General features: G+C 57.2%; 1 protein-coding gene across 1 annotated transcript; it reads right to left on the bottom strand.

The window, feature by feature from the left end:
* Positions 1-376: 376 nt before the first annotated feature.
* On the bottom strand, positions 377-22,719 carry LOC127587165 (high affinity cGMP-specific 3',5'-cyclic phosphodiesterase 9A-like). Its single transcript, XM_052045359.1, is given in 13 exon segments — positions 377-508; positions 1,164-1,292; positions 1,521-1,625; positions 4,684-4,797; positions 6,786-6,942; positions 8,632-8,714; positions 9,133-9,249; positions 11,141-11,227; positions 13,608-13,682; positions 14,509-14,590; positions 15,820-15,895; positions 18,215-18,285; positions 22,652-22,719. Coding segments are annotated over 13 exon segments (1,296 nt in total).
* Positions 22,720-23,205: the final 486 nt, after the last annotated feature.

Genomic DNA, 23,205 nt, shown 5'->3' with positions numbered 1-23,205 from the left:
GCTCCAGGAATTGAAACCACGCCGAAGAGACCACCGGTAAGAGTGTGCACTCCCACAGGGATTAGGAGTGTCCTAAGTAGATTCCCGGGAGCGTAGAGCTGATGCTTGCACTGCGTCGGGGGGGGGGGGGGGGGAGGAGTGGGTGGTCAGGCATTGTGTTGTTTCTTCCCTGATCATTTGTAACCAATTTTTGTGCGTGTGTGTGCGTGCAAGTGTGCATCTGTTCATTCTGTGCTGCATTTGTCTTTGTGTACAGATTATTTTCAAACTCCAAAGACTGTGTCCAGAGTCCTCGCTCTTTGAGACCTCAAAGAACCTTTCTTACAACCCCATCCCTGCCCCCCTCGCCCAGGAATCCCACCCCCACTCCCCCCAGTCAGATGGAGATGGATGCCACGGTGGGTTCCGGGGGCGCCTCCCGCCTCAGCACCTCCTCTCCGAGCTGCTGGTAGCGATCCCTCGCCAACCTCAGAGGCTGCAGCATCACCTCCTCCAGCTGGGGAAAGAGCTGGAACAGAACGATAACGTTCCCGTCACGTCCCGGGAGCAGAATCCGCCCCTACGTTCCCCACATTCCCGAACTTCCCAGCACAGCAATAAAAGGTGCCTCCAGGGCGTATTCTCGGGGACTTCTGATCGGAAGGGGGGGGGTCATGGAGACGGAGAGGGGTGTAGGGGCCAGAGGGAGGGGGTTACAGAGACGGGGAGGGGTGTAGGGGCCAGAGGGAGGGGGTTACAGAGACGGAGAGGGGTGTAGGGGCCAGAGGGAGGGGGTTACAGAGACGGAGAGGGGTGTAGGGGCCAGAGGGAGGGGGTTACAGAGACGGAGAGGGGTGTAGGGGCCAGAGGGAGGGGGTTACAGAGACGGAGAGGGGTGTAGGGGCCAGAGGGAGGGGGTTACAGAGACGGGGAGGGGGGTAAGGGCCGGGTGTGGTGGGGATAGAGGTGGGGTGGGGTGGAGTAGAGTAGGGGGCTGGGGAGACTGTGGGGAGAGGGAAGGGGTGGGGCTGTGGGGGAGGGGTTGGGCGGGGGAAGAATGCAGTGTGAGGGAGGTGCCCTTGGGCCATCGATGCTTGGTTACCTGCTCGCTTCCCCCCCCTCCCTGCTCCCCCCCCCGTTACCCACACCTCCCCCTCTCCCTGTTACCCGCCCCTCCCCGTTACCTTGGTCATGGACTCGAACATGGGCATGAGGATGGAGGTGATGAACGCGACCTGTGTGTGGGCGTTGGACCCCGTCTCTCCGCCCACGAAGATGGACACTGGTAAACCCTCTGACTTCTCCCGTTCGCTCTGAAACAGGACCAACCGGGTCAGGAGCTGTACAGCTGGGAACCTTTCCTGCGGCGCGGCGTGGCGCTCCCTCCTCGCTGCCCCTACCACAGTGCTCCCTCCTCGCCGCCCCTCCTGTGGCACGGCATGCCCCTCCCTCCTCGTTGTCCATCCCACGGCGTGGCGCTCCCTCCTTGCCGCCCCTCCCACAGTGCTCCCTCCCCTCCGCCCCGCCACTCAGTTACCCACCTGCATGAAATACTCCTGTAACAGACAGCCCAGCCAAGGCTCGGAGACCTGCGTGGGGCGTACCTCGTTGGAGGTGTCGCAGCATTTAATCAGCACTTGCTCCAGCTGTTGGGAGGGAAGACGGGGTCAGTGAGGACATCAAACTGTCCTGGGGCGTGTACAGGATCCCACACCTGTGACACAGTGAGCCCTGCTTCCAGATTGTCCCAAGGCGTTACTGTGTGCAGTTTTGGGCTCCTTATTTAAGAAAGGATGTGCTGACATTGGAGAGGGTTCAGAGAAAATTCACTAGGATGATTCCAGGAATCAGAGGGTTAACATATGAGGAATGTTTGGCTCTTGGGCTGTTCTCCTTGGAGTTCAGAAGAACGAGGGGGGACCTCACAGAAACATTTAAAATGTTAAAAGGCCTGGACAGAGTAGATGTGGCAAAGTTGTTTTCCATGGTGGGGGAGTCTAGTACAAGAGGACACGACTTCAGGATTGAAGGGCACCCATTCAGAACAGAGATGTGGGGAAAGTTCTTTAGCCAGGGATTGGTGAATCTGTGGAATTTGTTGCCACGGGCGGCTGTGGAGGCAAAGTCATTGGGTGTATTTAAGGCACAGATTGATAGGTATCTGAGCAGCCAGGGCATCAAAGGTTATGGTGAGAAGGCGGGGGCGTGGGGCTCAATGGGAGAATGGATCAGCTCATGATAGAATGGAGGAGCAGACTCGATGGGCCGAATGGCCGACTTCTGCTCCTTTGTCTTATGGGATCAAACATCCCCTCCACACCCACCCCCTCAGGAATGTAAAAACTCCTCATCAAACAGTCCAGTCAATCCCTCTGAACTACTCCCAATGCATCTTCCTTCAGTGAGGAGACCAACATTGAACTCCACCTGTGGTCTCAGTCACTGAAACATAACTTCCCTAAACTTCATGTTCAAAACCCCTTGCTACAAACAAGAGCTTGCTGTTCACTTCCCCCCAAATCTCCCTCCAACTCACAACAGGGCTGGCACGGTAGTGTAGCAGTTAGTGTAATGCTCTATAGTGCCAGCTACCCGGGTTCAATTCCCGCCGCTGTCTGTAAGGAGTTTGTATGTTCTCCCCGTGTCTCCGAGGGTTTCCTCCAGGTGCTCTGGTTTCCTTCCACATTCCAAAAATGTACAGGTTAGGAAGTTGTGGACATGTTATGTTGGGTGTCGGAAGTGTGGCGACACTTGTGGGCTGCCCCCAGAACACTCTACACAAAAGATGCATTTCACTGTGTGTTTTGATGTACATGTGACTAATAAAGGTATCTTATCTGCAAGGTGAATTTTATAAATGACTTGGATGAGGATATGGAAGGGTGGGTTAGTAAGTTTGCAGATGACATAAAGGTTGGTGGTGTTGTGGATAGTGTAGAAGGTTGCTGTAGGTTACAACAGAACATTGATAGAATGCAGAGCTGGGCTGAGAAGTGGCAGATGGAGTTCAACCCAGATAAATATGAACTGATGCACTTTGGAAGATCGAATTTGAAAGCAGAATACAAAGTTAATGGCAAGACTCTTAGCAGTGTGGAGGAACAGAAGGATCTTGGGGTCCATGTCCACAGATCCCTTAAGGTTGCCGTGCCGGTCGATAGGCTTGTTAAGAAGGCGTATGGAGTGTTGGCCTTCGTTAGTCGGGGTATTGAGTTCAAGAGCCACGAGGTGATGTTGCAGCTCTATAGAACTCTGGTCAGACCACACTTGGAGTATTGTGTTCAGTTCTGGTCGCCTCATTATAGGAAGGATGTGGAAGCTTTAGAGAGGGTGCAGAGGAGATTTACCAGGATGTTGCCTGGATTGGAGAGCATGTCTTATGAGGATAGGTTGAGTGAGCTAGGGCTTTTCTCTTTGGAGAGGAGGAGGATGAGGGGTGACTTGACACAAGTGTACAAGATGATAGGAGGCATGGATCGACTGGACAATCAGACTTTTTCCAAGGGCAAAAATGGCTAACACAAGGGGACATAATTTTAAGGTGATTGGAGGAAGGTCAGGGGTGTGTTTTTTTTACACCGAGAGTGGTGGGTGCGTGGAACGCACTGCCAGCAGAGGTTGTGGGGGCAGATACATTAGGGGCATTTAAGAGACTCTTAGATAGACACATGAATGATAGAGAAATGGAGGGCTATGTGGGAGGGAAGGGTTAGCTAGATCTTAGAGCAGGATTAAAATATCTGCACAACATCGTGGGCCGAAGGGCCTGTACTGTGCTGTAGTGTTCTATGTTCCCTATTACTTGCTGTAGCCACTGATGTGCCTTTCTGTGGATCACCCACTGGGTCTCCCAGACCGCTGGACATCTGGGAGTCCCGACATCTCCCACCCGTTGGATGATCCACTGACACTGCTGGGGACACGAGAGAGGGGCCACGGATGTTGCAATTCCGGAGCAACACACAAGCCACAGGAGGAACTCAATGGGTTGGACGTCATCTCCAGAGGATGACCTCTTTACACTGGCTGCCTGCCCTCTCCACTCTTGTCCTGATGCAGAGCCTCAACCAGAAATGTCAATATTTCCTTCCCCACACCCCCCCCACCCCACCGCCACAGATGCTGATTGACCTGCAGAGTTCCTCCAGCAGATTTTGTGTTGCTCCAGATTCCAGTGCTCCTCTCCCCTGCTCAGACCCACCCCCCTCACCCGGCCGTCTCCAGATAATCTACTTTGTTAAATTCAACCTAATGTGGACCATCTCTCTCACACATACACACACACACAGAGCATTCTCCATTTCCCACTCGTTAACCCCTCCACACCTTGCAATCCCAGCCGCGTCATCAGCAAATTCAGCAAACGTACCTCAAAGGGGTTTACAGTATCCAAGTATCACTCCCCGTCTCTGGACCCCCTCTGGCCCCCGCACCCCTCCCCGTCTCTGGACCCCCCTCCGGCCCCCGCACCCCTCCCCATCTCTGGACCCCCTCCGGCCCCCGCACCCCTCCTCGTCTCTGACCCCCCCCACTCTGGCCCCCTGCACCTCTCCTTGTGTGACCCCCTCCAGCCCCTGCACCCCTCCCCATCTCTGTGACCCCCTCCGGCCCCTACGCTCCTCCTCCTTCACTCCCTCTCCCCCCCTCCCCCGTTCCCCCATTCCTTCAGCTGCCCAGGCCCCGAGCTCCGATCCCGGTACTGACCAGTCGGAGGTGCTCCTGGTTCTGGTAGTCGAACACATCCACACACTGTGCAAACGCATCCATGATGTCCGTGTGTCTCGCCATGTCTGTGGCCAGGATCAGTTCTGTCATTCCCTGGGGAGAAGGCAGAGGGTCAGAACCCCTGTTGTACACAGAAGATACAGGAGCCTGAGGGCACATACCACCAGGGTCAAGGGCAGCTTCTATCCCACAGTGATAAGACTATTGAATGGTTCCCTTATACGATGAGATGGACTCTGACCTCACGATCTACCTTGTTGTGACCCTGCACCTTATTGTTTACCTGCACTGCACTTCCCTGTAGCTGTGACACTTTAAGATAAAATTTCTTTATTAGTCACATGTACATTGAAATGCACAGCAAAATGCATCTTTTTTTGCGTAGTGTTCTGGAGGCAGCCCACAAGTGTCGCTACGCTTCCAGTGCCAACATAGCATGCCCACAACTTCCTAACCTGTACTGTACGTCTTTGGAAAGTGGGAGGAAACCGGAGCACCCGAAGGAAACCCACGCAGACACGGGGAGAACGTATAAACTCCTTACAGACAGCGGTCGGAATTGAACCCGGGCCGCTGGTGCTGTAATAGCATTACGCTAACCGCTACACTACCGTGCCTGTACTGCTAATGCTTTTACCTGTACTACCTCAATGCACTCTGTACTAACTCAATGTAACTGCACTGTGTAATGAATTGACCTGTACGATCGGTTTGCAAGACAAGTTTTTCACTGTACCTCGGTACAAGTGAGAATAATAAACCAATTCCAATACCGAGTACACACACTCGGGTCCCCCCCTGCCCCACCCCGACTCCGTGTAACAGAGCGTTCTGACTGGTTGCATCACCGCCTGGTATGGAGGCTCCAACGCGCAGGATCGCAAGACGCTGCAGAGGGTTGTAGTCTCGGGCAGGTCCATCACAAGCACAACCCTCCCCGCCACAGAGGACATGTTCAAGAGGTGGCATCTGTCACTAAGGACCCTCACCACCCAGTACACACCCTCTTCTTACTACCATCGGGGAGGAAGTACAGGAGCCTGAAGACCCACAGTCAATGATTCAGGAACAGATTTCTGAACGGTCCATGAACACTACCTCATTATTCCTTTTACTTTGCACTATTTTTGTAATTTATAGTAATTTTTCTTTGCACTGTACTGCTGCTGCAAAGCCACACATTTCATGTCATCCAAGTCAGTAATAATAAATCTGATTTGGGGTCTATGGGGGGGGGCAGATCGACCTTGTGTTAGAAACCCAACTGGGCAGTAAGAGGACAACATACCCGCCACGTCAATTGAGTGCAGTGCTCGGGACCCCACCCCAGGTCACCAGCCTCCATTGATTATGTCCTTCTGGACATCCCAATACATTACATCTACTGGGTCCCTTTTATCCACTCTCCTTAAATCTTCCAACCACTCCAATAGATTTCTCAGACACCTTCTCCCTTCCCTAAAACCATGTTGACTCTACGTTACGATTCACTAAATGTTCTGCTGAGCCTTCCTTGATCCCAGTGACACAAGCCCCAGCTCATTTGGTCTTCTATTGTCTTTCTCAAATGGTGGCATTACACTTTTCCCAATCCTCCCTGGAACCTAGGGTAGGTTGTAACCAACACCTCCATTACCTCTGCAGCTGCTTCTTCAGAGGCTGTCGGATGCAGAACATCAGATCCAGGGGGACTTGAAGAGTCACACAGGCCAGAAACAGGCCCCTCAGCCCAACTAGTCCATACCAGTCAATACCAGGTCCCTCTGCCTTTGAGACCTGCAAAAACCTTTTCCCACAACACTCCTCCAAAGTATACAACTGCACATTTCCCGACATTGAATCTCATCTGCCATTTCTTTGCCCATGCTCCGAAACCATCTAAGTCTCTCTGCAATCTTTGTTTCTTCAATACTCCCTGCTCCTTCACCTATCTTGGTGTCGATGTTTGGCTACGTTTGGCTGCCCTTTCCCCTTCCTGAGAGTTTCCACCTCTGGAATCCTGGAGGAAACACTTCCCACTTCCCGCATCCCCTTCTCTGCGTCATTCGAAGCCTCCCCCTCCCTCCACAGGACCTCCCCACCTTCCGGATCTCCTCTGAGACTCCCTCCTCAGTACTGGCGAAGATGTCACTGTCCGGCTGGGACAGTATCTGGAACGCCACGGCGCAGTGGTGCTGTTCCAGTGGGGAGCGGTTGCCGTAGCGCAAGGCGAGTTCCGTCCCAGCGTTGACCTGGTACCTGTTGTGGGGGTGGGGGTTGGAGTGCGGGGGGCGGGGGGAGACAAGAGTCCAAACCTTAGACATCACGAGCCATCACGATTCATTTCCCCTCTGCAAGATCTCTCCCTGGAGAGAGGCCATTCCCTCCCACCTGCCACCCCACCCTCAGCATCCCAGACCCCTCCCGAAGATTCACCCTCCTCCGAGTGAGGAAGCCCCAACCCGTCCCAGCATGGAATGGCTGACCCCTTATCCCGGGACTCTGAGCTCTGATCCTGGGAAACAGCGTTTCTGATTCTGCCCACCACTGCACCGCCTCCCTCCCCCCCCACCCCCCCACCACTGACCCCACCTCCACCGCATACCCCCACCTCCGACCCCCCCACCCCCCAAAAACATCCCGTCAATGCCTCTGGGCTCTGTCTCAGTGAGATCGTTTCCCGTTCTTCCAGATGAATGGTCTGTCTCACAGGAGATTCCTCTCACCCCTGGAATCGATCCCAGATATCGACACTCCGGCCCCTACGCCCCTCCCCGTGATTCCCCCCCTCTGGCCCCTACACCCTTCCCCGTCTCTGTGACCACCTCCCTCCCCTCCCTCCCCTACACCCCTGCCCGTCTGTGACCCACCCCCCCCCCCCCCCCGGCCCCTACACCCCTCCCCGTCACTTTGACCTCCTCTGGCCCCTGTATCCCTCCCTATCTCTGTAACCCCCTCCTGCCCCTACACCCCTCCCCATCTCTGTGACCCCCTTGGGCCACCTGTTTCTATTCTGTCTCGCCTGTGTGGGGAAGGAGGAGTGATTTTACCTCTCTGAAGGACATTAGTTTGGGGGAGGGGGAAGGGAGACTGAAGGACATTACTGAACTAATTGGAAATGGGGATGAGGGGGAGATTTAGGGATAATCCAGCAGTTTAATAGTCACAGCTGGCTTTAAAAAATCTTCAGCTATACACAAGGCGCTGGAGGAACTCAGTGGGTCAGGCAGCATCTATGCAGGGAAATGGATCGTTGATGTTTTGGGTCGAGAGCCTTCAGATGGACTGATGTTTTTCAATTTACTGCATCTGCAATTCCCAGCTTCCAGCGATTCCAGAGGAGGCACAGAGGCGATTGGAGCACAGAGGAGGCAGCTCTTCGGCCCTCTGAGTGTATGCTGGCCCTCAACTGCCCAACCACACCCATCCCGATTCATTCCCCCCACCAGATTCTACCCCTAACCCACACACTAGCGGGGGATGGGTGGTGGGGACAACAATTCGCCCATTGACTCTGCACTGTCGCAGTTTGGAGATAAGATTTCTCTATTAGTCACATGTACATTGAAACACACAGTGAAATGCATCTTTTTTTGCGGAGAGTGTTCTGGGGGGCAGCCCGCAAGTGTCCGGCGCCAACATAACGCGCCCACAACTTCCTAACCCGTACGTCTTTGGAATGTGGGAGGAAACCGGAGCACCCGGAGGAAACCCACGCAGACACGGGGAGGACGTACAAACTCCTTACAGGCAGCGGCCGGAATTGAACCCGGGTCGCTGGCGCTGTAACAGCGTTACGCTAACCGCTACACTGCCGTGGAGGACCATCAGGAGGACGCAGACACAAGAGGAGGATTCTGGGTCGCGCTTGTGTCTGGGGGTTGCAGGGGGGGGGTGGGGGTGAATTCTGACGGGGGTTCACGGGGCGGCGGGGAGAGCCAGACTCACGTGTTGTTCAGCCCGGGATGGTCCAAGTCGTGGCAGACAGCGGAGGTCATCAGGACAAGGATCTCGATGGGTTTCAGCCGGTCCTGTGTTCAGGGAGAAGGTGGTGGGGGTCAGTGTACGTGTGGGGCGGGGGGGGAGGGGGATACCTCACACCTCCCCTCACCCAGCAGGGGCTCCCTCCCCCACTTCCCCCACCCAACCTCACTCACACCACCCCACACTGCCAAGGGGATCATACGTTAGGGGACCACCGAGGGAGGGGCGGTGAGGAGGGAGTGCCGCGCCGTGCCGTGGGAGGGGCAGTGAGGAGGGAGGCTGCGCTGTGGGAGGGGCGCCGAGGACGGAGCGCCGTGCCGTGGGAGGGGCAGTGAGGAGGGAGGCTGCGCTGTGGGAGGGGAACTGCCTGGAGCGATCGTTGCAGAGGGGCTAGTACAGACCGGATGGGCCAAATCAGCTCCACCCTCTTCCCCCCCACCCCCACCCCCACACACACACACACACTCACTCACTCAACTGCAGCTCACACAGTTGGATCATCCCGTGCATCATCTGGGTGACACAGAACGCATGGCGGAAGTTATGGAACGGATTGTCCCTGTAGTTCTCCTGGACGCTCAGCTGCGGGGTGGGGGGGGGGGGGGTGGGAGGAGGGAGCCGGTTACAGACCCTTCGGCCCCTCTCGTCCTGCCCTGCCCCTCCCATCCATCCCCGAGGCCGTGGATCCTCCCTGCCCCAGACTCCCCACGGCCCCTGGGGGAAGAGGTTTCTCCCTATCGGGGTGACCCAGGAGTGACTGATGACGTCCTCGCCCCACACACAGGGCCGCTACACCCCTCCCCGTCTCTGTGACCCCCTCCGGCCCCTACACCCCTCCCCGTGACCCCCTCCGGCCCCTGCACCCCTCCCCCTCTCTGTGACCCCCTCTGGCCTCCACACCACTCCCTGTGACCCCCTCCGGCCCCCGCACCCCTCCCCTACACCCCTCCCCGTCTCAGTGACCCCCTCCCTCCCCTACACCCCCCACCACCCCTGACCCCGTCCTTTAGTGACTGAGGTGGAGCGGGAAGGGGAGTGACGGAGATAAAAGGGGGTGGGGGAGAAGAAAGAGATAGATGACAGAGAGAGGGAGACGATAGATAATGAAGAGAGATTAGAGAGAGAGAGTTAATGAGAGAGATATTCAGAGAGACAGAGATGATATATAAAGAGAGCAAAATGATAGAACTGATAGCTAGATGACAGAAAGTAGAGAGAGAGAAGGAAGGTAGAGAGGGAGAGAGAGAAGGAAGGCAGAGAGGGAGAGAGAGAAGGAAGGCAGAGAGGGAGAGAGAGAAGGAAGGCAGAGAGGGAGAGAGAGAAGGAAGGCAGAGAGGGAGAGAGAGAAGGAAGGCAGAGAGGGAGAGAGAGAAGGAAGGCAGAGAGGGAGAGAGAGAAGGAAGGCAGAGAGGGAGAGAGAGAAGGAAGGCAGAGAGGGAGAGAGAAGGAAGGCAGAGAGGGAGAGAGAAGGAAGGCAGAGAGGGAGAGAGAAGGAAGGCAGAGAGGGAGAGAGAAGGAAGGCAGAGAGAGAGAGAGAAGGAAGGCAGAGAGAGAGAGAGAAGGAAGGCAGAGAGGGAGAGAGAAGGAAGGCAGAGAGGGAGAGAGAAGGAAGGCAGAGAGAGAGAGAGAAGGAAGGCAGAGAGAGAGAGAGAAGGAAGGCAGAGAGAGAGAGAGAAGGAAGGCAGAGAGAGAGCGAGAAGGAAGGCAGAGAGAGAGAAGGCAGAGAGAGAGAAGGCAGAGAGAGAGAAGGTAGAGAGAGAGAAGGTAGAGAGAGAGAAGGCAGAGAGAGAGAAGGTAGAGAGAGAGAGAGAGAAGCAAGGTAGAGAGAGAGAGAAGGTAGAGAGGGAGAGAGAGAAGGAAGGCAGAGAGAGAGAAGGAAGGCAGAGAGAGAGAAGGAAGGCAGAGAGAGAGAGAGAAGGAAGGCAGAGAGAGAGAGAGAAGGAAGGCAGAGAGAGAGAGAGAAGGAAGGCAGAGAGAGAGAGAAGGAAGGCAGAGAGAGAGAGAGAAGGAAGGCAGAGAGAGAGAGAGAAGGAAGGCAGAGAGAGAGAGAGAAGGAAGGCAGAGAGAGAGAGAGAAGGAAGGCAGAGAGAGAGAGAGAAGGAAGGCAGAGAGAGAGAGAGAAGGAAGAGAGAGAGAAGGTAGAGAGAGAGAAGGTAGAGAGAGAGAAGGTAGAGAGAGAAGGTAGAGAGAGAGAAGGTAGAGAGAGAGAAGGTAGAGAGAGAGAAGGTAGAGAGAGAGAGAGAAGGAAGGTGGAGAGGGAGAGGGAGAAGGAAGGTAGAGAGATGATCGGGGAATAATTGGGAGACAAGCAGAGAGGGAGAGATATGATGCGTAAACAGGGAGAGCGCGGATTGGAGAGTTTGGGGCCGGGTAGTAGGTGGGGGAAAGGGGTAGAGGGAGCGGACAGGTGCAGGGTAGGGGCCCACACCTCACCCCCGGGACCCCGGGACCCCGTGACCCAGGCAGGACCTACCAGCCACCGCTTCAGTGTGATGCCGTTGATATTGAAGTGCTGGACCAGGCCCAGACTGTGGAAGATGTACTCGATGCAGCTCAGCATCTGTGGGGAGAGCAGAGACACGTGCAGAGCCCCCAACCTTCCCTCTTTCCCACACCTCCCTCCCCCCTCCCCATACCCTCCCGATGCCAGAGATCGTCCCCAACACAACCTACTGAGGGTGGGGGACATTCTCCTGCTGTGATCTGGGACTCATTGCCTGAAAGGGGGGTGGGAGCAGATCCAGCAGGAGCTTCCCAAAAACAGGGGTGGGGGGGGGGAAATGAGGGGGGATGAAGAAATACGGGGAGAATGTGTTGAGAGACAGGGACTAAGTAGAGAGCTCGTTCACAGGGGCCAGTATGTGGATGGGACGAGTGGCCTCTTCCTATGACGTGTGACTGTCTGAGACTGAAGGAGGGGGGAGGGGGGAAGGGAGTGGGGGGAGGGAGTGGGGGGAGGGGGGGAAGGGAGTGGGGGGGGGGGGGGACGGGAGGGGGGGAGGGAGGGGGGGAAGGGAGGGGGGGAAGGGAGGGGGGGAAGGGAGGGGGGGAAGTAGGGAGGGGGGGAAGTAGGGAGGGGGGGAAGTAGGGAGGGGGGAAGTAGGGAGGGGGGAAGTAGGGAGGGGGGAAGTAGGGAGGGGGGAAGTAGGGAGGGGGGAAGTAGGGAGGGGGGAAGTAGGGAGGGGGGAAGTAGGGAGGGGGGGAGTAGGGAGGGGGGAAGTAGGGAGGGGGGAGTAGGGAGGGGGAGTAGGAGGGGGGAAGTAGGGAGGGGGGAGTAGGGAGGGGGGAGTAGGGGGGGAGTAGGGGGGGAGTAGGGGGGAGTAGGGGGGGAGTAGGGGGGGAGTAGGGAGGGGGGAAGTAGGGAGGGGGGAAGTAGGGAGGGGGGGAAGTAGGGAGGGGGTAGGGAGGGGGGAAGTAGGGAGGGGGGAAGTAGGGAGGGGGGAAGTAGGGAGGGGGGAAGTAGGGAGGGGGGAAGTAGGGAGGGGGGGGTAGGGAGGCGGGGGTAGGGAGGCGGGGTAGGGAGGCGGGGTAGGGAGGCGGGGTAGGGAGGGGGGGAAGTAGGGGGGAAGTAGGGGGGAAGTAGGGGGGAAGTAGGGGGGAAGTAGGGGGGAAGTAGGGAGGGGGGAGTAGGGAGGGGGGAGTAGGGAGGGGGGAGGTAGGGAGGGGGGAGGTAGGGAGGGGGGAGGTAGGGAGGGGGGAGGTAGGGAGGGGGGAGGTAGGGGGGGGAGGTAGGGAGGGGGGAGGTAGGGAGGGGGGAGGTAGGGAGGGGGGGTAGGGAGGGGGGGTAGGGAGGGGGGGTAGGGAGGGGGGGTAGGGAGGGGGGGTAGGGAGGGGGGGGAAGTAGGGAGGGGGGAAGTAGGGAGGGGGGGAAGTAGGGAGGGGGAAGTAGGGAGGGGGAAGTAGGGAGGGGGAAGTAGGGAGGGGGAAGTAGGGAGGGGGAGTAGGGAGGCGGGGTAGGGAGGGGGGGAAGTAGGGGGGAAGTAGGGGGGAAGTAGGGGGGAAGGAGGGGGGAAGGAGGGGGGAAGGAGGGGGGAAGGAGGGGGGACGGAGGGGGGAAGTAGGGGGGAAGTAGGGGGGAAGTAGGGGGGGGAAGTAGGGAGGGGGGAAGTAGGGAGGGGGGAAGTAGGGAGGGGGGAAGTAGGGAGGGGGGGAAGTAGGGAGGGGGGAAGTAGGGAGGGGGGAGTAGGGAGGGGGGAGTAGGGAGGGGGGAGTAGGGAGGGGGGAGTAGGGAGGGGGGAAGTAGGGAGGGGGGAAGTAGGGAGGGGGGAAGTAGGGAGGGGGGAAGTAGAGAGGGGGAAGTAGAGAGGGGGAAGTAGAGAGGGGGAGAGGGGGAACGGAGATTAGGGAGAGAGGGAGGGAGATAATTAAAACAGCTAGTGAGAGAAGTGAGAGGGAGAGAAACGGGAGGTTAGGGAGAGAGGAAACGAGAGAATAGGGAGAAATAAGACGCAGAAAGGGAGGCTAGAGAGAGAGGGAATGCAGTGAGAGAGAGAGAATTAGGACATGAAAGGGATAGAGGGAATGAGAGAATGGAGAGTAAAGCAAGAGAAAGAGAGAAGGAAGTAGAGAGATCTGGGAGGGGGGAGCTGGAGAGAGGCGACAGGTTGTGTGGGACAATTTTTCAAATCACGTCGCCTCTGAATGCTCAGACGGAGAAAAGGAGCCAATGCACTGATTGGCTCAAAGCTCATCCAATCACAGAGAGTGGACGAGCCCGCCAGTGGACCAATGGGGTGGGACCAGGATGCCAATGGTCCTTCCAATGGGAATTGCCCAAGTACTGGGTGTAAGATGGTGTTCAAACTGGGGCAACTGCCCTCGGACTGGGACTCAACAAGGAATAGACCTCTGACCTGCTCCCTGCCACCCTGCACCTCAAGGCCTGGCGTTGGACTCTTCCTGTGCCCAGGAGCTCCGCCTCATCAGTTACCGGTGCCTACCTCATTGGGAGCCCACTGCCAGATGTCAAAGGTAGGTTTCTTCAAAGCCTCGATGGTCTCTGGGGAGAGGGTGTACTGGGAGAGGGGGCAAGGTGGGGTGGGGAGAAGATCAGAAGTCAATACAAGAGGGGCAACTCTCTCAGGTCAATGCCACACGCATGTCTTAGACCCCCAACCCCCAACACCTATCCCCAGAGCCCCCCAGCCAATGAATAACCCACAGCAAGATCTCACAATGCAATAGTGACACAACCATCAGGTACAGATAGGTGAGGGGGGAATGTCAGCCCCAGGACCCTGGGGAGAACTTACCCCCGCCACCAACACCCCACCCAGCTCTCCCTCCTGATCTTTTACATCCAGCAGACGGGGCCTTGGGTTAACGATGCTCCCTCCTGACCGCCCCTCCCACAGCGTGGCACTCCCTCCTCATCACCCCTCCCTCCCCACTGCCCCTCCCACAGCGTGGTACTCCCTCCTCACCACCCGTCCCTCCCCAAAACCCCTCCCACAGCGTGGCACTCCCTCCTCGCCACCCCTGCCACAGCGTGGCGCTCCCTCCTCGCCACCCCTCCCTCCCCACCGCCCCTCCCACAGCGTGGCACTCCCTCCTCACCACCCCTCCCTCCCCACCGCCCCTCCCACAGCGTGGCACTCCCTCCTCACCACCCCTCCCTCCCCAAAACCCCTCCCACAGCGTGGCACTCCCTCCAGTGCAGGGGCCGGAGGGGGTCACAAATGGGGAAGGGGTGTAGGGGCCGGAGGGGGTCAGAGATAGGGAGGGGTGTAGGGGCCGGGGGGGCAGTCACAGAGATGAGGAGGGGTGTAGGGGCTGGAGGGGGGTCACAGATGGGGAGGGGTGTTGCTGAGGGCACAAGACACCAGAGAGGAAGGTTCCTACCTTGGGATATGAGGGAACGTCTCGGCGTGGGGTGAGCTTCCTGCTGGATGGGGAACATGGAGAGACACAAATCCAGGGCGAACTGAATGGGAGACGGAACGTTGGGGGGAGGGGAGAGAGAGGGAGGGGGGGGAACAGGGAGACAGAGAGAAGGGGAGGGAGAGGTGGGGGAAGGAGAGAGGGAGGCAGGGATGGGAGGGAGACACAGACAGACGGATATCAGCTTTCAACATTCCCCCCTCAACCCAACCGTGTAACCCTTCCCTTCACACCCTGACCTCCAGGCACCCACCCCCCCCATGATCCCCACCCCTCCCTCCATGTTCCCCTCCCACCGTCCAGCACCGCCGAGCTCAGCCGCCCCCAAAACACCCCCTCCCTTCCCCCCGCCCCCCAAAACCCCCCCTCCCTCCAGAACCGGCCCACAGTGGCCGCAGTGCGCACCGCCTACAGAACGCACCGCGGTCACTCACCCGGGCTACTCCGGCAGCTCCCCCCGAACCCCCCACCTCAGGGACGAGGGGCAGCGGAGATGGTGGGGGGAGAGGAGAGAGAAAGGGGGAACACCACCGCCCGCAGGTTCCCCCCTCCGATGTCCCCACTCGGCTGTTCCTTCGCCCTCGCCGGGTCTGAACTCCCTGGGCTCCTTCCCTCCGACAGCACGTTGGAGACCCTTCCCCACACAGAAGGCGGCGGTTCGGTGTTGGCGGGGGGTGGTGGGGGGCTGAGGGAGGGGTCGATAAGTGCAGATCAGGGCCAGTAACGGGCAAGAATTGACCCCAACCCACACACATGCACACACAGTGCTGGAGGAACTCAGAGGGTCAGGCAGCGTCTGTGGAGGGAAAATAACCAGTCGACGTTTCCGGGGCCGGGACCCTTCCTCAGGACTGGAAGGGAAGAGGGCACAAGGCAGAGTAAGAGGGTCGGGGGGAGGGGGAGGAGCGCACGCAGGCAGGTGATAGCTGAGTGGGGTGGAGGGAGAGGGGGTGAGAGGGAGAGGCGGAGGGGGTGAGAGGGAGAGGGAGAGGCGGAGGGCGTGAGGGGGTGAGAGGGAGGTGGGGAGGATGAGAGGGAGACGGTAGGTGGGGGGTGGGAGGGAGAGGGGGAGGTGGGGGTGGAGGGAGGGAGGGAGGGAGAGAGAGAGCGCGAGAGAGAGAGAGAGAGACACACACACACATCACCCCAACCCTCTGACCCTTCCCTTCACACCCTGACCTCCAGGAACCCCCCTCCCACTGACCCCCACCCCTCCCTGGGTGGTGGTAGGCGAGCCGAGGGGGATTGGAAGGTCGGTGGGTGGGCAGGTACCTCTTCGCCAGCTCCTCCCGCAGCCTCTCGATCTCGCTGCGGCACTTCTCGATCTCCGCCTTCCTTGCGCTCTCCACTGCAACGACAAAACCGAGACCTTCCCGTTCAACCCGCCGGTCAAGTCTCCGTCGGGATCAGCCTGTGCGTGGTCCCGGTCTCCAGGGTCGGGCTGACAATACACTGGGGGCGATTGAAGGAGAGTTGCCACTCTCTCCTGTCCCACCAGGGTTACCCTGCTCCAGGTCTCATCCCCTCTCTGGTCCCAGATCCTCGTCTCCCTCCACCCACCCTCCCCCTTCAACTTTCACTCACCAGCACCTCTACTTCCTCAGGAGGCTAAAGAAATTTGGTTTGTCCCCTTTGACACTCACCAACTTTTACTGATGCACCATAGAAAGCATCCTAACTGGATGTATCACGGCTTGGGACGGCAACTGCTCTGCCCGGGACCGCAAGAAACTGCAGAGAGTTGTGGACACAGCCCAGCGCATCACGGACACCAGCCTCCCCTCCTTGGACTCTGTCTTTACCTCTCGCTGTCTTGGTGAAGCAGCCGGCATAATCAAAGACCCCACCCACCTGGGTCATTCTCTCTTCTCCCCTCTCCCATCAGGTAGAAGATACAGGAGCCTGAGGGCACGTACCACCAGGCTTAAGGACAGCTTCTACCCCACTGTGATAAGACTATCGAATGGTTCCCTTATACAATGAGACGGACTCTGACCTCATGATCTACCTTGTTGTGACCTTGCACCTTATTGCACTGCACTTTCTCTGTAGCTGTGACACTTTACTCTGTACTGTTATTGTTTTTACCTGTACTACCTCAATGCACTCTGTACTAACCCAATGTAACCGCACTGTGTAATGAATTGACCTGTACGATCGGTATGCAAGACAAGTTTTTTCACTGGACCTCGGTACAAGTGACAATAATAAACCAATACCAACACCCTATCTCTTTAATTCTATCTCCCCCACTCCCCCCCCCCCCCCAGTGATGTCCTCCACCTCCCTCTGGGGCACCCTCCATGAGTCCCCACCCACTCACAGTGCGAAATGACTCACACCACCCCCGATCCTGTGACCCTATCCCCCTCGATTGAGTCACTCCTGCTGGTGGGGGGTGGGGGGGGGAGAGAACCATTCCCACATCCCCCAACGCCCCCCTTTCCTGTCCCCTCAGGGTCTGGGACGTCTCACTGAGGTCTTCCCCTCGTCCTCCTGAACTCTGAGGCGTTTGGTATGCTGGCCTTCATCGGTCAGGGCATTGAGTGTAGGAGTTGGCCCCCACTTGGAGTATTGTGTACAACTTTGGTCACCCGGCTACAGGAAAGACATCAATAAGCTGCAAAGAGTGCAGAAGACATTGCCAGGACTCAAGGGCCTGAGTTATAGGGAGAGGTTGGGCAGGTAGGGACTTTATGCCTTGGAGCGTCGGAGAATGAGGGGCAACCTTATAGAGGTGAGGGGAATTGATAGGGTGAATGGGCACAGTCTTTTCCCCAGGGTTGGGGAATCAAGAACTAGCGGGCACAGGTTTAAGGTGAAAGGGGAAAGAGATTTAATAGGGACCTGAGGGTGGTCTGTACGTGGAACGAGCTGCCAGAGGAAGTGGGTGAGGCAGGGACATTAACAACACTTGGACAGGTCCATAGATGGGAAAGGTTCAGAGGGATATGAGCCAAACGCAGGCAATTGGGACCGGCTTGGATGGGAATCTTGGTCGGCACGGACCGGTTGGGCAGAAGGGCCTGTTTCAGTGCCTGTGTGACTCAGTGACCGAGAGCCCTGTGGGATCGACCTCCCCATGGAAGCAGGGAGCTTGGAATCTGGGCCAGTGAGCACGGATCGAGAGCCCAGCGGCGACGCAGGCATAACGAGGGGGCAGGGGAGAGGGGGATGTGGTGAAGGGGGAGGGGAGGGGGGAGGTGAAGGGGAGAGGTGGTGAAGGGGGAGGTGAGGGGGAGGGGAATGTGACGGGGTGGAGGGTGGGAGGGGACAGGGAGGGGGAAATGATGGGGGAGGTGATGTGGGGTCGGGTGGGAGGCAGGTGACGGTGGGTGGCGGAGGTGATGAGGGTAAGGGGCGGAGGGTGGGGGGGGGGCGAGGTGCAGGGGAGGAGGGGAAGTGGAGGGGAAGGAGAGCAGGAGGAGGGAGCAGGAGGAGGGGGCAGAGGGGGAGCAGGGGTTTGGAGGGAAAGGGGGTGGGGGTAAAGGGGGAGGGGTGACGGGGAGGGGATTGGGAGGCGGGAGGGGTGGGGGAGGGAAGGGGGGAATGGAGAGGTGGAGCAGGACGATATCGCCGTGACAGCACTTCCCCAGGCCCCGTGGAGGGAGCGGGGCTGGGACCGGGAGCGGGTGGGGAGGGCGCCCGGTGGACCCCCAACTCTCACCCTCCACCCGTCTCTCCAGGACAGCCAGCTTGCTTCGGAACTCGCTCTCCGCCTCGTCCATCCTCAGGTACCTGGGGGTGAGGGACACAGATGGTTATTCTAGTCACCCCACCCACCACCCCCCCGGCAACATTCAACGGCGACCTGAGAGGCATCCCGGGTAGGAGGGTGAGGTGTTCAGAGAGTCACCCAGCACAGAAACAGTTCCTTTGGCCCATTGTGTCCCTGCTGACCCATCCCCCCGCCGCCTCAGACAGTCCGTTCCATAACCCCCACCCCACCTGGGGGAAAAATAATCCCCCTCGGATCCCCTCCAAACCTCCGACCCCTCAGTCTAAATCTATTTCCTCTGGTCTGCTGTGGGGAAAAGTTGTCCTACTGTCCACCCTGTCTCTTCCTCCCACCCTCCCCCCTCCCCACCATAATGTTGTCCATCGGGACCCCGCCCCACACCACCCCCCCCCCCCCACCCCCGCAATCCCCTCTGCTCCAGGGAGAACAGACCCGGCCTCTCCCATCTCTCCCTGTAACCGGGACGCTCCGTCCCAGGGCAACATCCTGGGGGGTCTCCCCTGCCCCCTCCCCAGTGCGGGGACCAGCACTGCACGTAGCCCTCCCTCTGGGGGCCTGACCGGTTGTGTTGTAGAGTTGTACCGTGACCTCCCTGCTCTTGTGTTCCACACCTCGTCTCCCCTCTGCCTGATCTCGCAGTGTTGGTTAACTTCAGGGGTTCTTGGGCCTCTCTGTTCCTCAGTACATCTTAGAAGACTCGAGCACTAACCAAGGGGATGACAATTATTGGGACGTGTTCTTCCCAAATTATTCCGCCCCCTCACAACCACAGAACACTACAGCACAGAAAACAGGTCATTCGGCCCTTCTAGTCTGTGCCAAAACTTTATTCCGCTAGTCCCATTGACCTGCACCCAGTCCATAACCCTCCAGACCTCTCCCCTCCATGTATCTATCCAATTTATTCTTAAGACTTAAGAGCTAGCCTGCATTTACCACGTCAGATAGCAGCTCGTTCCACACTCCCACCACTCTCTGAGTGAAGAAGTTCCCCCTAAACCTTTCCCCTTTCACTCTAAAGCCATGTCCTCTTGTACTTATCTCTCCTAATCTAGGTGGAAAGAGCCTACTCGCATTAACTCTGTCTATACCCCTCATAATTTTGTAAACCTCTATCAAATCTCCCCTCATACTCCTGCACTCCAAGGAATAAAGTCCTAACCTGTTCAATCTTTCCCTGTAACTCAACTCCTGAAGACCTGGCAACATTCTAGTAAATCTCCTCTGCACTCTTTCAATCTTACTGATATCCTTCCTATCCACCTTAAACTCCATCTGCCACTGCTCTGCCCAGCTGACACTGAACACCGTCACCCTGAGGCCAGCAACTGTCCTCACGAACAACCACGCCGCCGGTCGCTAATCACGGCTCCTTCACCCGTCTCTGGATCATTTGGTGTGAACGAGAAAAGGGCAGGATCCCAGCGCCGACACCTGACGTACCCCTTGTACTCCCAGGTTTCCCGTCACTCTGCTCCATACTCGGACAGGTCACAGAGACGGACAGCACAGAAACAGGCCATTCAGCCCACCATGTTCCTGCCCACCTTGTTCCCATCGACATCAATCCCACGCCCCCATTGGGACCCCATCCCTCTACACCTTTCCTCTGTATCTGACTCCATCTCCTCCAGGAGGTATCAACCACTCTCTGTGTAAAATAATTACCCCTCAAATCCCCTTTAAACCCTCTTAAACCCATGCCCACCTATTTTTGAACCAAAAGGGGGAATATAAAGATTCTGTCTACCCTATCTGTTGCTCTCATAAATCTTTACCAGGATGCTGCCTGGTTTAGAGAGTATGCATTATGAGGAGAGACTAAAGGAGCTAGGGCTTTATTCTTTGGAGAGGAGGAGGATGAGGGGAGACATGATAGAGGTGTAGAGAATATTAAGAGGAATAGATAGAGTGGACAGCCAGCGCCTCTTTCCCAGGGCACCAATGCTCAATACAAGAGGGCATGGCTTTAAAGTAATGGGTGGGAAGTTCAAGGGAGATATCAGAGGGAGGTTTTTACCCAGAGAGTGGTTGGGGCGTGGAATGCGCTGCCTGGGACGGTGGTGGAGGCAGGTACATTGGTCAGATTCAAGAGATTACTAGATAAGCATATGGAGGAATTTAAAATATGTGGGAGGAAGGGGTTAGATATTCTTAGGTGAGGTTTAAAGTTCGGCACAACATTGTGGGCTGAAGGGCCTGTATTGTGCTGTACTGTTCTATGAAACCTCTATCAGGTCTCCCCTCAGCCTCTGATCGTCCAGGCAAAAGAGTCCCAAACTATCCAATCTCTCCCCAAAGGTCCTCCTGTCCCACTGATGTCCCGGTCACGGGAAGGTTTGCGGGACCGTCATACTTTGGAGGAGAGGGGCCTACACCGCACTGGTGGTCACGTGACCCTACCACAGTGAGGATTGGCAACACGTGGTGAGTGGACCACTTGCTCCCTGTCCGGTGTTCCCAGATCCCGTTTCTCGATCCCGTACCTGGAGAGCTGGAGGGTGACATCGGCACAGACTCTCTGCAGCAGGACCGCTCTGTCTGTGAGTGAAATTGGTAAATTGGGTGGTTATTGTCACATGTACGGAGGGATAGTGAAAAACTTTGCTTTGCATGCCATCCATACAGATCGTTTCATTGCATCAGTGCATTGAGGTCGTACAAGGGAAAACAATAACAGAATGCAGAATAAAGTGTCACAGCTACAGAGAAAGTGCAGTGCAGGCAGACAATAAGGTGCAAGGGCCATGACAAGGTAGATTGTAAGGTCAAGAGTCCATCTTATCATACAAGGGAACCATTCAATAGTCCTATAACAGAGGGATAGAAGCTGTCCTTGAGCCTGGTGGTACGTACTTTCAGACTTTTGTATCTTCTGCCCAATGGGAGGGGGAAGAAGAGAGAATGTCTGGGGCGGGAGGGGTCTTTGATTACGTTGGCTGCTTTCCCGAAGCAGCGGGAAGTGTAGACACAGTCCGCGGAGGGGAGGCTGGTTTCCGTGATGTGCTCTGTGTCCACAACTGTGCACGGTGCTCCCGGTGCGGTCTGACCCAGGGATACGGAGACTGGAACTGTGCACGGTGCTCCCGGTGTGGGTCTGACCCAAGGATACGGAGACTGGAACTGTGCACGGTGCTCCCGGTGCGGTCTGACCCAGGGATACGGAGATCAGAACCCAAATCTTTGGAATCCTCTCCTGGAGTGCAGTGGAGAGGGACTCATTCTCTACTGGACTACACGTTAATGTCGTGTGCGCTGCCTGCAAAACACACTGGGGCTACTCCGACAGCACCTCCCAACCCCGCCCAGAAGGGCGAAGGTATCGGGGGTGCGGTGGTAGAGGGAACGCCACCACCCGCAGGCTCCCCCCCTGCCGTCCCCACTCGGAAATCTATCGGCAGTTCCTTCACTCTTGCCATGTCCGAACCCCAGGACTCCCTCCCCTCCCTCACCAGCATGGGGGGAGCCCCTTCCCCACACGGGCTGCAGCGGTTCGAGGGGGCGACTCAAGCCCACCTTCTCGAGGGGGCAGTGGGGGGGGGCACGGAAAATGCTGGTCTGGCCAGTAGTGATGTCCTGATCCGGGGAGGATTTAACATTTATAAAAAAGCTTACCGGAGGGCTTCGGTGATGTAACAATAACCTTGTACGGAGAACTGTGAAACACATATTACATAATTAACGCATTTCATTCACCTTCCTGTACAGTCTCCCCACACACTGAACCACCCCCCCCCCCACCCCCCGACAGCCCACGGACAATCTCCCCCATCACCGAATCCCTCCCCACCCATCGAATCCCCTCCCACAGCCCACGGACACTCTCCCCCATCACTGATGAAGAGGAATTTTAATCCCCAATGGCCAGATCTCCAAACGAGATACAAGGAGGCCAGTCTGCCCATCAAACCTCTGTTGGCTCATGGTTCAATCCCAATCCTTGTAACCTGTTACCCCTACGTCCCACTTAAAGCAGAGTTTACTGTAAATTCACCAACTCCCCCAGATCCTACCCTTCACCCAGACACACCGGGGGGGGGGGGGAGGGTGGGGGTGGTGGTCAATTAACCCACCGACCCTGGGATGTGGGAGGAACCGGAGCACCCGGGGAATCGTGCAAACTCCACACAGACAGCGCCCTAGGTTGGGATCGAATGGGGTTTCCGAGGGTTGGGACGCAGTGGCTCCCACTACCTCAGGATGAGATTACGTCTCCAGGAGACCTGTCCATCCCTCACCCCCATCCCACCAAACCTCCCACCAACCACTTCTCTCCTTCTTGCTCGGACAATATCCCAGCTTCTCTTCCCAAACAATTCCAGGCCCATTGACCTGAACTTCGACCTGTTGACCGTGGGATCGTACCTCTCGGTGTTGGCGGGCATCTCGGGGTCAATGGTCACCGGGGAGCCCTTGTGGTCGACCAAGGACATTTCGCCCCCACTGGAGGAGGAGAAGAGAAGATCTGAGAGACAAGACCCCTGCCTTGCCTTCCCTTCCCCACCCCTCCCTACTTTCCCACACGCCTTGGGACATCCCGTTAACCTCTGGCGTCCCCTCCCGCGGTGCGACGCTCCCTCCTCGCCACCCTTCTTTTTAATATAAACATTTATTAACTAAAAGCTCTACAGAAAAGGACAACCAGTACACTACAACTAATACAGAAGGGAAAGAACTAAGCAACTATAGAAAATAATGCTAACTCCCGCAAAACGCACACGCAATACTACACCCGCTAACGTAACACGCAACACTTCAAATAAGAACCGCGTTCGTACCGTCCACGACACACGCGATCCAGAGGGGCCCAACGAGTGTGGAACTCAGCCAGGTGCCAGTGGAGACCGCGCGCTTCTTCTCTAAGGACACATGCGTGCGCACGTAAGCACAGAAGACGGGCAGGCAGGTGGACCGGCCGG

Source organism: Pristis pectinata, chromosome 39 (genome assembly GCF_009764475.1).
Source record: "Pristis pectinata isolate sPriPec2 chromosome 39, sPriPec2.1.pri, whole genome shotgun sequence".
Classification (NCBI taxonomy): Eukaryota; Metazoa; Chordata; class Chondrichthyes; order Rhinopristiformes; family Pristidae; genus Pristis; species Pristis pectinata.
Note: the sequence above shows the minus strand (reverse complement) of the source record. Positions and strands in the feature narration are given on the sequence as shown.